Source organism: Erythrolamprus reginae, chromosome 3, assembly GCF_031021105.1.
Source record: "Erythrolamprus reginae isolate rEryReg1 chromosome 3, rEryReg1.hap1, whole genome shotgun sequence".
NCBI lineage: Eukaryota > Metazoa > Chordata > Lepidosauria > Squamata > Dipsadidae > Erythrolamprus > Erythrolamprus reginae.
In genome coordinates, this window is record NC_091952.1 from 51,302,298 (window position 1) to 51,316,930 (window position 14,633).

At 39.1% G+C, this 14,633-nt stretch overlaps 1 protein-coding gene across 2 annotated transcripts in view; it reads left to right on the forward strand.

Annotated features, from left to right (window-relative positions):
* Positions 1-14,633, forward strand: part of ITPR3 (inositol 1,4,5-trisphosphate receptor type 3) — a 170,273-nt gene that overhangs the window by 79,662 nt on the left and 75,978 nt on the right. For both annotated transcript variants that reach the window (XM_070745257.1, XM_070745258.1), the window contains exons 6-16: positions 234-332; positions 457-540; positions 2,263-2,409; positions 3,289-3,384; positions 5,118-5,162; positions 6,754-6,896; positions 8,639-8,738; positions 10,606-10,766; positions 11,156-11,297; positions 12,392-12,553; positions 13,833-14,005. In XM_070745257.1, coding sequence (XP_070601358.1) covers positions 234-332; positions 457-540; positions 2,263-2,409; positions 3,289-3,384; positions 5,118-5,162; positions 6,754-6,896; positions 8,639-8,738; positions 10,606-10,766; positions 11,156-11,297; positions 12,392-12,553; positions 13,833-14,005 — 1,352 coding nt within the window. The remainder of the gene's footprint in view (positions 1-233; positions 333-456; positions 541-2,262; positions 2,410-3,288; positions 3,385-5,117; positions 5,163-6,753; positions 6,897-8,638; positions 8,739-10,605; positions 10,767-11,155; positions 11,298-12,391; positions 12,554-13,832; positions 14,006-14,633) is intronic.

Below are 14,633 nucleotides of genomic sequence, written 5' to 3' on the forward strand. Positions count from 1 at the left end.
CCTTCCTTCCTTCCTTCCTTCCTTCCTTCCTTCCTTCCCTCCCTCCCTCCCTCCCTCCCTCCCTCCCTCCCTCCCTCCCTCCCTCCTTCCTTCCTTCCTTCCTTCCTTCCTTCCTTCCTTCCTTCCTTCCTTTTCTATAGCTGTCCAACTCAACCAAGTGACTCTGGATGGCTTGCAGTGCTAAAATTATAAAACAACGAAAACCGCTAAAATATTATGTGATCCTTTCTCAGGTAGTCGTTGGAGACAAAGTAATTTTGAATCCTGTGAATGCTGGGCAGCCGCTACATGCTAGCAACTACGAACTTGCCGACAATCCTGGATGCAAAGAGGTATCAGAAACTGGAAAAAGTGAAGTGCTGGTTTGGGAACAGCATAGAAAATTATAACAGACATCCAATTGTTATTTGAGATTTATTGTAGGGCATATAATTTTGAAATTCCTTCTTTTCTTAGGTGAATTCTGTCAATTGCAACACCAGCTGGAAAATCAACTTGTTTATGAAATTCCGGGATCATATGGAAGAAGTGCTTAAAGGGGTAATAAGTGTGCCCATATCCCCATTTAATTGTTATGCAAGCACATTTTAGTTTGTTGCTTTGTTATGCATGTAAACCAAACTTTAAGTCTTTAGAATGGAATAGAGCTGGAAGGGACCCTATACTATTTCAGATAAGTGACTGGCTAGTCTCTTCTTAAAATCCTCCTGTGATGGAGCGCTCACAGCAAGCTGTTCCATTAGTTAATTATCCTCACTGTTAGGAAGTTTCTCGCCATTGTTTCTTTTTCTGCCCTCTGGTGCTTTGTAGAATAATTTTACCCCCTCTTCTTTGTGGCAGCCTCCCAATACTGGAATACTGTTCTCCTGTCACCTCTAATTCTTCTTTTCCTTAGACTCACTAAACAAACCCAAGACAAACACCAAAGATGTTCTATTAATTTAGCCTCAATTTCAGTTTAACTGGGTTAATTATTCCTGGTTGTCTTTCTCTTTTATCATATTAAAATTGACAATTTGGTGTCAATTTCTGAAGCAAATCTAGGGGCCATAATATCCAAGGCTTTTAAGAGCTGCATATTATGCTGGGAGTAAGGTTGTGCATCCTTGGTGTTTTCTGTAGCTGTGAAAAATGTGTCTGAGTTTCCTGTCGGTAGTCTAAAGCAGTGTTTCCCAACCTTGGCAACTTGAAGATATCCGGACTTCAACTCCCAGAATTCCCCAGCCAGCATTTGCTGGCAGGGGAATTCTGGGAGTTGAAGTCCAGATATATTCAAGTTGCCACGGTTGGGAAACACTGGTCTAAAGCATGCGGCATTATTTTTCTGCTGTTCAGTTTTCAGTCAAATTATTAATAAAAATTGTATAACAAAACTCTTACTGGTAATTGGACTTCTAAAAGCAAATAGAGAAATGCTATCTGGTGCAAGAAATCAGGAGCCAGGATAGAGTCCAAAAGCACTACGAGTTTATTTCATGCTACCTTTGCACAAGAATCTATAAATGGTCAAGGCAAATTAGCACCAGATAAGAATCAATGGACTTCAAAGGCTCTCTTATGAAGGCATGGAGATTCCAAACTGATGATCCATTTGGCCCTGTCCTCAAGCTCAACTTGATCATCTCCTGCAAATCCATGATTTGCACACTCATGTATTAGGTATATTTTGAGTTCCACATAAATCAATAGAGCTTTAGTTAGTCATGCCTATCCTGTCCATTATTCATTATTTCCTAAGATGCAGAGGTGTATATCCAATGTTTTTACACTGCTGTTGTTAGGATAACTACCACTAATTATTCCTTTATTAAAAATCATGCTATTTGGTTATCTCATATAAATGCATGTATAGATTGTCTTTGACTTATTGACCATAATTGAGTCCAACATAGATGTTGCTAAGGGAGAATTTGTTAAGTGAGTTTTGCCCCATTTTGTGACTTTTCCACATTTGTTAAGTGAATCGCTGCAGCTGTTAAGTTAGTAACCCGATTGTTAAGTGAATCTGGTTTCCCCATTGACTTTGCTTCTCAAGAAGGTTGCAAAAGAGGATCACAAGACCCAGGCATATTATAAGCATCATAATTGTGAGTCAGTTGTCTGCATCCAAATGTAAATTGCATGACCTTGCAGATGGTGCAACAGTCATAAGTCTGAAAAATGGTCAACAGTCACTTTTTTCATTGCCGTGGTCACTGAGTAAACTGTTGTAAGTGGAGGACTACCTGTATATAGTAATTTGTATTTCTTTTTTTCAAAAAGGGCGATGTTGTTAGATTGTTCCATGCAGAACAGGAGAAATTTCTCACTTGCGATGAATACAAAAGCAAGCTCCATGTTTTCCTTCGAACTACCTTGAGGCAATCGGCAACATCCGCCACAAGTTCCAATGCACTCTGGGAAGTTGAGGTGAGTGTGTAGGCTAACCCACAACTCCCTGTTTTAGCATTCCTTGAGTACTGATGTAATCTGAGTGCACTTAGCCTTAGAATTACCGCATATACCATTTCATAGTGCTTTACCGCTCTCTCTAAGCAGTTTGCAGAGTCAGCCTATTGCTCCCAACAATCTGGGTCCTCATTTTACTGACTTCGGAAGGTTGTAGAAGGCTAAGTCCACCTTGAGCCGGTGAAATTCGAGCTGCCAAACTTATGGCAGCTGGTAGTCAGCAGAAATAGCCTGCAGTACTACATTCTAACCACTCTGCCACCACAGCGCTGTTATATTTATTTATGTGATGAAAGTAACATATTTATGTGGGTATAAATTTCCTGGCTCCAAGTTTAGCTGATAATAAAAAAGTGGAGAATGAAATTGCATTCTGGAGCCATTTAGACCAGGGATCTCCAACCTTGGCAACTTTAAGTTTTGTGAACTTTAGCTCCTAGAATTTTCAGCCAGCAAAGCTGGGAATTCTGGGAGTTGAAGTCCACAAATCTTAAAATTGCCAAGATTGGAAAGCCCTGAATTAGATGATGCTGATAGCAACAACAACAATAGTAGAAGTAGCAGTAGTGCAAGCATTAATTCATGCTCTCATGACTCGGACTCACTATCTGTGTGTTGGCAACTAATTTGGGTTATGGGTGTCTGCAGGACAGAGCAAATTAGGGCAAATGGCAACACTTGCATGGTGATATTGTTGTGTGCTATCTGAAATTTATGCACAGGCATTTACATGTCATTACATGCCTATTTCATTTTTGCTGTCATTGCAGCTTGATCCCGCCACATCGTTAGATAAAACTTACAGATACAATTTAATTTTTTCCTGGTTTTTTCCCCCAGGTAGTCCATCATGATCCTTGCCGAGGTGGGGCTGGACACTGGAATGGTTTATATCGCTTCAAACACCTTGCCACTGGGAATTATTTAGCAGCAGAGGTAAAAATAACTGCATAAATTATAGCAGTTTTAAGTGCATATGCAAAGAAAGACCGTGGTACCAGTTCCCATGAAACAATGGATATCAATACATTTTCACTGTCTCAAAAATGACAGAAACCAATTTTACAAACTTCTCCAGGACACATTCCACATCACAGATAATACCAAACTGGTGGGGCGAAATAACATTTTTGTCATATTGTCCAGTTGCACTGTTCTACTGTTTTCTATTCTGGCTCTCAAAGGAAATTGATCACAACCTGGACCAATTTGCAAGGTACCTTGTAAATAGAATTGCTTGCATTTGGACTTTTCAGATCTTTTAACAAGAGATAATCTATTCACCATCAAGACCAATTACTAAATGAGTTACATGGTCCTGGGACTAATTCAATAACCATTAATATGTGTGTCCCTTGCCTGTTTTGGCTTTTGACATTTAGCAAGGAAAAGGAAGGCTGATTGAATGCATCAGCTAATAGTTTTCTCCTTGAGAGAAGATGGTATCAATTTTTGAAAGACATAATAATCACACTGGATTCAGAAATGTGAACATCTGCCGGCTGATTGCCACTATTTTAATTCTAAAGCAGTGCAACAGATTTCCCTAGGTAAAGTTGATTTTATGGCTAAATGTCCATTTAATTTGGGGAGAGAAATTATTTCCCCCCCAAGTTGTTTTATTGAATTATAAAATATGAACAATGCTTTATGGAATACATAGAGAGAGAAATTACTTTAATCCTCCTTTAAGTATTGTTAAGAGGGAGAGTCATAAGGAGTTCATATATAGATCTTTCTTAAAATATGAATGGGTATGTTCCTGTCACACATTCTGTATCCATTAGGAAAGTTCCACTGAATATGACTAAAAGCATATTCTGTAGCATGAGCTACTAAACTATTAACATATGCTATGATACACCCACTCACACAAAGGTTCTTGTTTCATACCCTACTTTTGTTTTTTGTTTTTGTTTTTTTAACGAAGAATGCTGGGGGAAGCATTCTGTTTTGTGTTCAAGCTCAGGTTTGATGAGAAGCATAAGATTTATGTCAATTTATATTCTTGTGTTGTGAAAACTATAAGGAATCAGATTTGAGGTAGGGAGGTTTAACTGAAGCTATTTTAGTTTTGAGCATAGTAGAATTTATCCAGCGACCATTTGTATTAGTTGCCAAATGTTCTCAGCATATAGAATAGAATAGAATAGAATTTTATTGTCCAAGTGTGATTGGACACACAAGGAATTTGTCTTTGTGCATATGATGTCAGTGTACATAAAATAAAATATACATTTGTCAAGAATCATGTGGTATGACACTTAATGATTGTCATAGGGGTCAAATAAGCAATGAAGAAGCAATATTAATAAAAATCTTAGGATATAAGCAACAAGTTACGGTCATACAGTCAACATGGGAGGAAATGGGTGATAGGAATGATGAGAAAAACTAGTAGAATAGAAGTGCAGATTTAGTAGAAAGTCTGACAGTGTTGAGGGAATTATTTGTTTAGTAGAGTGATGGCGTTCGGTACTAGATACTAAACAGAAGTTCAAAAGAAAAAAGAAGATATTCCCTATCACCGGAATCATCTGTTCATTCTGATCTTTAGTTTCAGAGAAAAAATTAAGATAGGTAGGCTGCTTTTTAGAATTTTAAATAATCAAGATCAGTTGATTTTAGTTCTTTTAAAAAATCTTGATATTCTTTCTTTAATTTCTCAGGAAAACCCTGGCTACAAGGGAGAGGCAGGAGAGTCCAAGCCCTTGGTAAGCTGCCTTGAGTTATTGTGAATTACCAATAAAATTATTATAGGAGGATTGGATTGTCCACAAGTGTACACTGACAATATTTAAAATTAAAACAGCATTTGATGCAATTTGGTCTGAATGTGTTAGCAGGAGAAATCCTTCACATTGTTGAAATATATTTTAGACAATGCCAAATCAGCATTTTTGTAAACAATTAAAGACTATTGTTAAAGTGGATATTACTTATTTGTAAGGACCTTTGAATATAGTATTGGAATAATACCCCATGTTAACAGTTCCTTCATTAAGGATAATAAACGTTTTATGGTCTTAAAATGAATCGACTTAATTATCTTAATACCATGTTTTCTACGTTGATTGGAGTTCCAGTTCATCTACTATACACTAGATTAGTGCCTGTTAAAAAAAAAGAAACTAGAAGTTGTAATTATTTAAGCAATAGAGAAAATGAGTATTTCTGAACAAGGCTCGATAATTTTGAACGTCAACTCAAAACGAAGCAGTGGAAGTGATGTGCCGATGCCTGGAGGCTGTTGGGGCCTGGATGGGTGTCAACAAACTCAAACTCAACCCAGACAAGACGGAGTGGCTGTGGGTCTTGCCTCCCAAGGACAATTCCATCTGTCTGTCCATTACCCTGGGGGGAGAATCATTGACCCCCTCAGAGAGGGTTCACAACTTGGGCGTCCTCCTCGATCCACAGCTCACATTAGAGAAACATCTTTCAGCAGTGGCGAGGGGGGCGTTCGCCCAGGTTCGCCTGGTGCACCAGTTGCGACCCTATTTTATCACTGCTCACAGTCACTCAGGCCCTCATCACCTCGAGGCTCGACTACTGTAACACTCTCTACATGGGGCTACCTTTGAAAAGTGTTCAGAAACTTCAGATCATACAGAATGCAGCTGCGAGAGCAATCATGGGCTTTTCCAAATATGCCCATGTTACACCAACACTCCGCAGTCTGCATTGGTTGCCGATCAGTTTCCAGTCACAATTCAAAGTGTTGGTTATGACCTATAAAGCCCTTCATGGCACCGGACCAGATTATCTCAGGAACCGCCTTCTGCTGCACGAATCCCAGCGACCAGTTAGGTCCCACAGAGTGGGTCTTCTCCAGGTCCCGTCAACTAAACAATGGCGCTTGGCGGGACCCAGGGGAAGAGCCTTCTCTGTGGCGGCCCCGGCCCTCTGGAACCAACTCCCCCCAGAGATTAGAATTGCCCCCACCCTCCTTGCCTTTCGTAAGCTCCTTGAAACCCACCTCTGCTGCCAGGCATGGGGGAACTGAGATACTCTCTCCCACTAGGCCGTTACAATTTTATACATGGTATGTCTGTATGTCTGTGTGGTTTTTATTATAATATGTTTTTAATTGTTTTTAGTATTGGATTATTATTATATGCTGTCTTATTATTGTTGTTAGCCGCCTCGAGTCTTTGGAGAGGGGTGGCATACAAATCCAATAAATGAATGAATAAATAAATAAATAAATAAATAAAGTTCCACGAAGCAGTTTTGGTCATTGTGGTGGCCGTGGACCTTTTGTGGCCTTGCTTACAGAACTAAAATCTCCTTTTCTTGTGGCAGGCAGGAACCAATCGTGCCAGTCGGAGATTCACAGGGGAAAAAATCAAGTACCGGCTTGTAGCTGTGCCTCATGGTAATGATATAGCATCTCTTTTTGAACTGGATCCCACTACCCTGCAAAAGACTGATTCCTTTGTCCCCCGGTAAGTGGCTTCATCCTGTATTTTTCTGAATGGAAACAGAGACAATAAGCACAATCTAGAGGAAGATTAAGGGACGTGGTGGCTCAGTGACTAAGATGCTAAAGTTGTTGATCAGAAAGGTCAGCAGTTCAATGGTTTGAATCCCTAGTGCTGCATAATGGGGTGAGCTCCTGTTACTTGTCCCAGCTTCTGCCAACCTAGCAGTTTGAAAGCATGTAAAAATGCAAGTAGAAAAATAGGAACCACCTTTGGTGGGAAGATAACAGCGTTCTGTGCCCCTTCGGCATTTAGTCATGCCAGCCACATGACCATGGAGATGTATTCGGCCTGTGCTGGCTCTTCGGCTTTGAAACGTAGATGAGCATTGCCCCCTAGAGTCGGGAACGACTAGCAAATATGTGTGAGGGGAACCTTTTCCTTTACAGAAAGATGCTTTTATTATTATTATTATTATTATTATTATTATTATTATTATTATTATTATTATTTATTAAATTTGTATGCCACCCCTCTCCGTAGATTCGGGGCGGCTCACAACAATAGTGGCAAAACAATGTAATACAAATCTAATAATTTAAACTAAAAACCCATAATTTAAAAACATGCACACAACACACCATACATAAACAATATAGGCCTGGGGAAGTTATTTCAGTTTCCCCATGCCTGATGGCAGAGGTGGGTTTTAAGGAGTTTACAAAAGGCAAGGAGGGTGGGGGCAATTCTAATCTCAGCGGGGAGCGGGTTCCAGAGGGTCGGGGCCGCCACAGAGAAGGCTCTTCCCATGGGACCTACCAGACGACATTGTTTAGTCGACGGGACCCGGAGAAGGCCAACTCTGTGGGACCTAACCGGTCGCTGGGATTTGTGCAGCAGAATGCGGTCTCAGAGATATTCTGGTCCGATGCCATGAAGGGCTTTATAGGTCAAAACCAACACTTTGAATTGTGCCAGAAATTGATTGGCAACCAGTGCAGACTGCGGAGTATTGGTGTAACATGGGCATACTTTGGGGGTCGGTGGGAATTGGCACTTCAATAGTGTAGAACAGGAGGAGATATATTTATTTAAATGAATTCTTATAATATCTTGAATAAGAGTCTCCTTCCCTCTTAATGTTCTACAGTAGTTCTGGAAAAATACTCTTTGAAGAGGAATAATGGAAAGTTTTGTGGATCATTTCAATTTCTTTTGGACCTAACATTATCTTGTTAGACTGCTTTCTATGAATGGATTCAGGGTAGATTCAGTTTTAGTTTTTATAATCATTTATCTACCTTTTTACGCCATCTCCTTATCTTCTGTGCCTGTATAAATTTATCAGCTTCTATGTTCTGATACATTAGGCAGAGTTGAATCAAGAAAATAGGCCAAGAAGCACTTTTGGGATATTGCAAGTAGTAAATAATATATGCATTTCAAATATCACAGCTACCCTTTTTACATCTTTATGGAATTAGACATAAGTGCACTAAAGGTTATTCCTGACATCCAATATGTTATGAAATGGATATAATTCACAGTTTTCAAATGTAGTGTTAAAAGTATTGAAATTTGAGACTTTTTTTTGCTTCAAGTCTTGGAGTTGACCTCTAAGTGATTACTATATTCTTCCTTCCTGTTCCTAAAATCAAAGTACATAAACTTGGTAATAAGTCCTGAAACAGAAGGTCAGGATTATATGCTTACCACTTATAAAATGGAGGAGTGAGGAATAATATTAATTCTCTATTCATTTTCAGAAATTCTTATGTTCGATTACGTCACCTCTGCACCAATACTTGGATTCAGAGTACCAATGTACCCATTGACATTGATGAGGAACGGCCCATCCGTCTTATGGTATCTTTCTTCCTTGATCAGAACATAGAAACACAGAAACATAGAAGATTGACGGCAGAAAAAGACCTCATGGTCCATCTAGTCTGCCCTTATACTATTTCCTGTATTTTATCTTACAATGGATATTTGTTTATCCCAGGCATGTTTAAATTCAGTTACTGTGGATTTACCAACCACGTCTGCTGGAAGTTTGTTCCAAGGATCTACTACTCTTTCAGTGAAATAATATTTTCTGACATTGCTTTTGATCTTTCCCCCAACTAACTTCAGATTGTGTCCCCTTGTTCTTGTGTTCACTTTCCTATTAAAAACACTTCCCTCCTGAACCTTATTTAACCCTTTAACATATTTAAATGTTTCGATCATGTCCCCACTTTTCCTTCTGTCCTCCAGACTATACAGATTGAGTTCATTAAGTCTTTCCTGATACGTTTTATGCTTAAGACCTTCCACCATTCTTGTAGCCCATCTTTGGACCCATTCAATTTTGTCAATATCTTTTTGTAGGTGAGGTCTCCAGAACTGAACACAGTATTCCAAATGTGGTCTCACCAGTGCTCTATATAAGGGGATCACAATCTCCCTCTTCCTGCTTGTTATACCTCTTGCTATGCAGTCAAGCATCCTACTTGCTTTTCCTACTGCCCAACCACACTGCTCACCCATTTTGAGACTGTCAGAAATCACTATCCCTAAATCACTACCCCTAAATCCTTCTGAAGTTTTTGCTAACACAGAACTGCCAATGCAATACTCAGATTGAGGATTCCTTTTCCCCAAGTGCATTATTTTACATTTGGAAACATTAAACTGCAGTTTCCATTGCTTTGACCATTTATCTAGTAAAGCTAAATCATTTACCATATTACAGACCCCTCCAGGAATATCAACCCTATTGCACACTTTAGAGTCATCGGCAAAAGTAGAACCTACTCCTACTAATGTGGGAAGCTATTTGCTAACAGAACTAATGCCGATTGGAAACATAGAAACATAGAAACATAGAAGTCTGATGGCAGAAAAAGACCTCATGGTCCATCTAGTCTGCCCTTATACTATTTTCTGTATTTTATCTTAGGATGGATATATGTTTATCCCAGGCATGTTTAAATTCAGTTACTGTGGATTTATCTACCACATCTGCTGGAAGTTTGTTCCAAGGATCTACTACTCTTTCAGTAAAATAATATTTTCTCATGTTGCTTTTGATCTTTCCCCCAAGTTTTTCCCCTTTTTAATCTAGTCGGAATTTTAGCGCTAGAACTTTGAGCAACTTTCAGATGTTCCTTTACAAAAGGGTACATATTCAGAACTGGCTAACTTTGTGATTATGTTGCTTTCTTTAATTTCTAAGAAGTTGGAATGCTCGGTTGAACTGGGATATGAGACCCCAAACATAAACCAAGTTATTCAATCCTACAATTCACACCCTTCTTTTCAGGCTCATTCCTAAATATTTTCATTTCCTTCTCCTGCAGCTCTCAAATACACACCATCTGAAATATATGCATGTTCATTGTCTTCTTGCTGCTTCTATCTTGCCTTGCAGACTGGCTAAAACTTCCCATTGCTCTCTGCCACCATCATCAGGACAGTTTGTTCTTTGGAATGGGTCATCTCTCATATTCTCTTCATTGGCCATTTTCTCATTTAGAACCAAAGTTGTTTCTTAGATTGATTTTATATTTGTCTGCCCTCATTCTTTTCTGTCCAAAGAAAATTATATTAAAAGTGACTCTTGATAAGTGAGTGTTTAATATTAATTTTTAGCGTTTAGTATTATGCAGATATGATGTAGAGAACATAGTTTGCAAACATGGACATTTGAGCAATGCATGGAACTAGATTGTATGATTTCGTGTTTCAGCTCGGTACCTGCCCGACCAAAGAAGACAAAGAGGCTTTTGCCATTGTTTCTGTTCCAGTATCAGAAATACGAGACCTGGATTTTGCCAATGATGCCAGCTACATGCTAGCTAATGTGGTAGACAAGATGAATGAAGGATTCCTTAGTCAGAATGACCGGAGGTAAAAACAGCAAGTATTTTGTAACACTGGACATATAAGAGACAGATGTAATCAATTTGTGTGGGATTAAGTGAATTAGACTGAAGGACTAATTCATGGCTCCCTTTTGCAAGAATCCAATTTTTGTTCTGCCAGAAGATATTGTTCACATTTATGACATAGTCTAAATATTGTTTTGACTTGTACAATGAAATTTTATGCTGAAAAATTAAGTTCAAATTGTAAATAACTTTGAATATTAAAGACCTAGGCAAAACATTGAAAAAGCATGACTAATATTTATGTTGTTTTTATTTCCTATGAAATAACTATTGTCAAAATAACTGTTGCATGATCTTGATTTATGCAATGTATTTCACTGGTGAAATTAATTATGATTTTTGTGGCAGATTTGTAATCCAACTGTTGGAGGACTTGGTTTTTTTTGTCAGTGATGTACCTAACAACGGTCAAAATGTTTTGGATATTGTTATTACCAAGGCCAACCGGGAAAGACAGAAACTTATGAGGGAACAGAACATACTGAAACAGGTGATTTTTTCTCCAGAACAAAATAAATATGTTCTTTGCATTATTAAGTGAAGGGTTTTCAATATTTGCAAATATTTTTGCAATCCTGCAATGAAATTTTTTTTTTAAGACTGCAGACAATTCCCCTGGTTTATTCCAGTAGCAAAATATAGATAAAATAGGTATCAACTGGAGAAATAGCAATGTTGCACCTTTTGACCTACCTGTTCTAAAATGATAGGGCTTTTTTGAAGGCTGCCTTTTCAAATTTGTTCAACTTTTAAAAAGCAATATGATGCAGACTTTTTCCCCTAGCTGAACTCAGTTTGAATAGACATAGTATATGTCAAATCTATTCTTCAAAGTGAGATAGTCCAACATGCCTAGAGGGCACCAGGTTATTCATCCTTACTGTATTATACGAGGATGGCTAATTTTCAAAAGTAAAATTAAAAAGAGACAACTTGGATAGTGAAGAAGCATTCCTTTGAGGAGATGGACTGGAAGTTTTCCAAGTCTGCAGAGAACACAGTAAAAGCCATTCTGAGTAGGTTTCTGCTAGTCCCACAAAAGAACCAGATAGAGAACTGAAACTCAGAATCATGAATGTCTTTATGCCTTTCATGAATGGCTGATCTCCATCTCAAGATGCCGATGGATCAAAAGCTACCCAAGGTATTAGCTGATACCTTGGGTAGGATAACATAGAAGTAAATCTTCTGTTGGAGACACATTCCTAAATATTAAGAAAGACAGTTGTAAAAAAGAAGAATCTTGCCTGAAAGTTGTACCCTCTTTTTTCACAACATTTTAAAACAGTTTCCATCTAGTTCTGAAGCTGTTTTGGAATTGGGATTATACCTGTTGCATTTCATTTTTACCTATGGTAGACTTTTTTGAAACATGTTGATCTGGCCTCTTGGCTTTCTACCTCATCGAGATGAGATTAAGGAACTCAGTGATTTTACAGTCAATAAACCTCAAGTAAATTTGTTCACCAATAGATAAAAGATATGAAATATTCCAGAATCAAGACCTGATAGTTTGGGATCCCACCACCACCCACAAAATACACTTTTCAGTTGGACTGATAACATCCTTTCTGTGCCAAATAGATCTTTGGAATTCTGAAAGCTCCATTTAAGGAAAAGGGTGAGGAAGGCCCACTTGTACGCCTGGAAGAGCTATCTGACCAGAAGAATGCTCCATACCAATACATGTTCCGGCTCTGCTATAGGGTACTGAGGCATTCCCAGGAGGATTACCGCAAGAACCAGGTAAACATTTACCAATTTGGATATGGATGTTGCTGGTTTAGGGTTGGTTTAGAGGAGGGTCTCCAACCTTGGCAACTTTAAGACTTGTTGGACTTCAATTTCCAGATTTCCTCAGCCAGCAAAGCTTAGTCCAATATACAGTGATACCTCTTCTTACGAACCCCTCTTCATATGAACTTTTTGTGATATGAACCCGGTGTTTAAGGTTTTTTTGCCTCTTCTTCCAAACTATTTTCACCTTACGAACCTGAGCCGCCATCGCTGGGATGCCCCGAAGCGCTGGGATTTCCCTGGGAATCCCCGCCTCCGAATTTCCATTGGCAGCCAAAGCGCCCGTTCTTGCATTTCCCTGAGGCTCCCCTCGCTGGGATTCCCTTCATTTTTGCCAGTGCTGCTTTGAATCCCAGCGACAAACTCCCCCCTTCCAAACTGCATGGGGGAAATGAGCACAGTGGGGTGGACAAAAAAAAGACCCATGGAGCTCAAGAGAGGAGAAAGGTGTGGAGGAGATTATCGGGGGGGGGGGGGGGAAACAAAAACGGGAGGCAAAGACCCATGGAGCTCAAGAGAGGAGAAAGGTGTGGAGGAGATTATCGGGGGGGGGACAAAAACGGGAGGCAAAGACTCATGGAGCTCAAGAGAGGAGAAAGGTGTGGGGGAGATTATCGGGGGGGGGGGACAAAAACGGGAGGCAAAGACCCATGGAGCTCAAGAGAGGAGAAAGGTGTGGGGGAGATGAGCAGAGTGGGGGGGACAAAAACGAGAGGCAGGGACTCGCAGAGCTCAAGAGAGGCTCTTTTCACCTTGCTTCATTGGGACTGCCACCTCTTGCCACCTCTCGCTGTCCCTCCCCCCATTCCATTCGCCTCAGCTTTGTCTGCCCGCCGCTTTTGTGTTTTTTTAAAGCCTTAATGTTTTGGATTTTCCTAATGGGCTTGCACGCATTATTCCCTTTTCCATTGATACCTATGGGAAACATTGTTTCATCTTACAAACTTTTCACCTTACGAACTTCGTCCCGGAACCAATTAAGTTGGTAAGATGAGGCATTACTGTACATTTTTCTGGGCTATTTAATCTTAATAAGAATAAATAAGAATAAATGATATACATCCATATAGAAGTATATCAATTAAGATTCATTTGTTGTATAGGTTTGCTTTTCCTGAACGATGTGTAAGAAAAATCTTCACATTTTTGGCTATTCAGTAGTTGCTAAATTAGCTCACAATTTTAACATGGGATTGCTCTACTCAGATATGATTTCTTTTTTTTCCAGGAACACATTGCTAAGCAGTTCGGCATGATGCAGTCACAAATTGGCTATGACATTTTGGCTGAGGACACCATCACTGCCCTCTTGCATAACAACCGTAAACTTCTTGAAAAGCACATAACCAAAACTGAAGTGGAAACATTTGTGAGTCTGGTACGAAAGAATCGTGAACCCAGGTGGGTATCACTTAAGGTGAAAGGAGCAAATTGGGTTGCATGCTTTTAAACTAGGTCTTTTGCAGTAGTTAACAGGCACGTTTGTTTATATTAAAAGACAATAGCTGTAGATTTTAATTATATTAAGATTATGTTAAAGATTAATAATTTAGGCTCATTGTTGATTTGTTTGCTCTGTTGGATAATTGGCAGTCCAAACTAATGTTCAGGTAATTAATTGTAAGAAAAGTGAACTGGCATAAAGACTTTGATAAAATTATTAACATCCCAGAGTCAACATCAGTGGTGGCATTTACAGTGGGTTTGAATAGATAAAATACTGGTCCCAATCCAATCCAAAGTCTGAGATGAGTTAAGTTCCTTATTGCTAGCTGAGGTTCAATGACCAGAGCAGAAATAATTGTCAGGACCAAATAAAGGATCAATTTCCAAGAAAGTACCATATTTTTTGGAGTATAAAACGCACCAGAGTATAAGACACACCATAGTTTTTGGAGAGGAAAATGGGGTGTGTGTGTGTGTGTGTCTGCCTATCAGGTATTCATCTGGCTAGCATCCTTGTTTGTTTGTTTTTTTGTTTATTTATTTATTTATTGATTGATTGGATTTATATGCCGCCCCTCTCAGT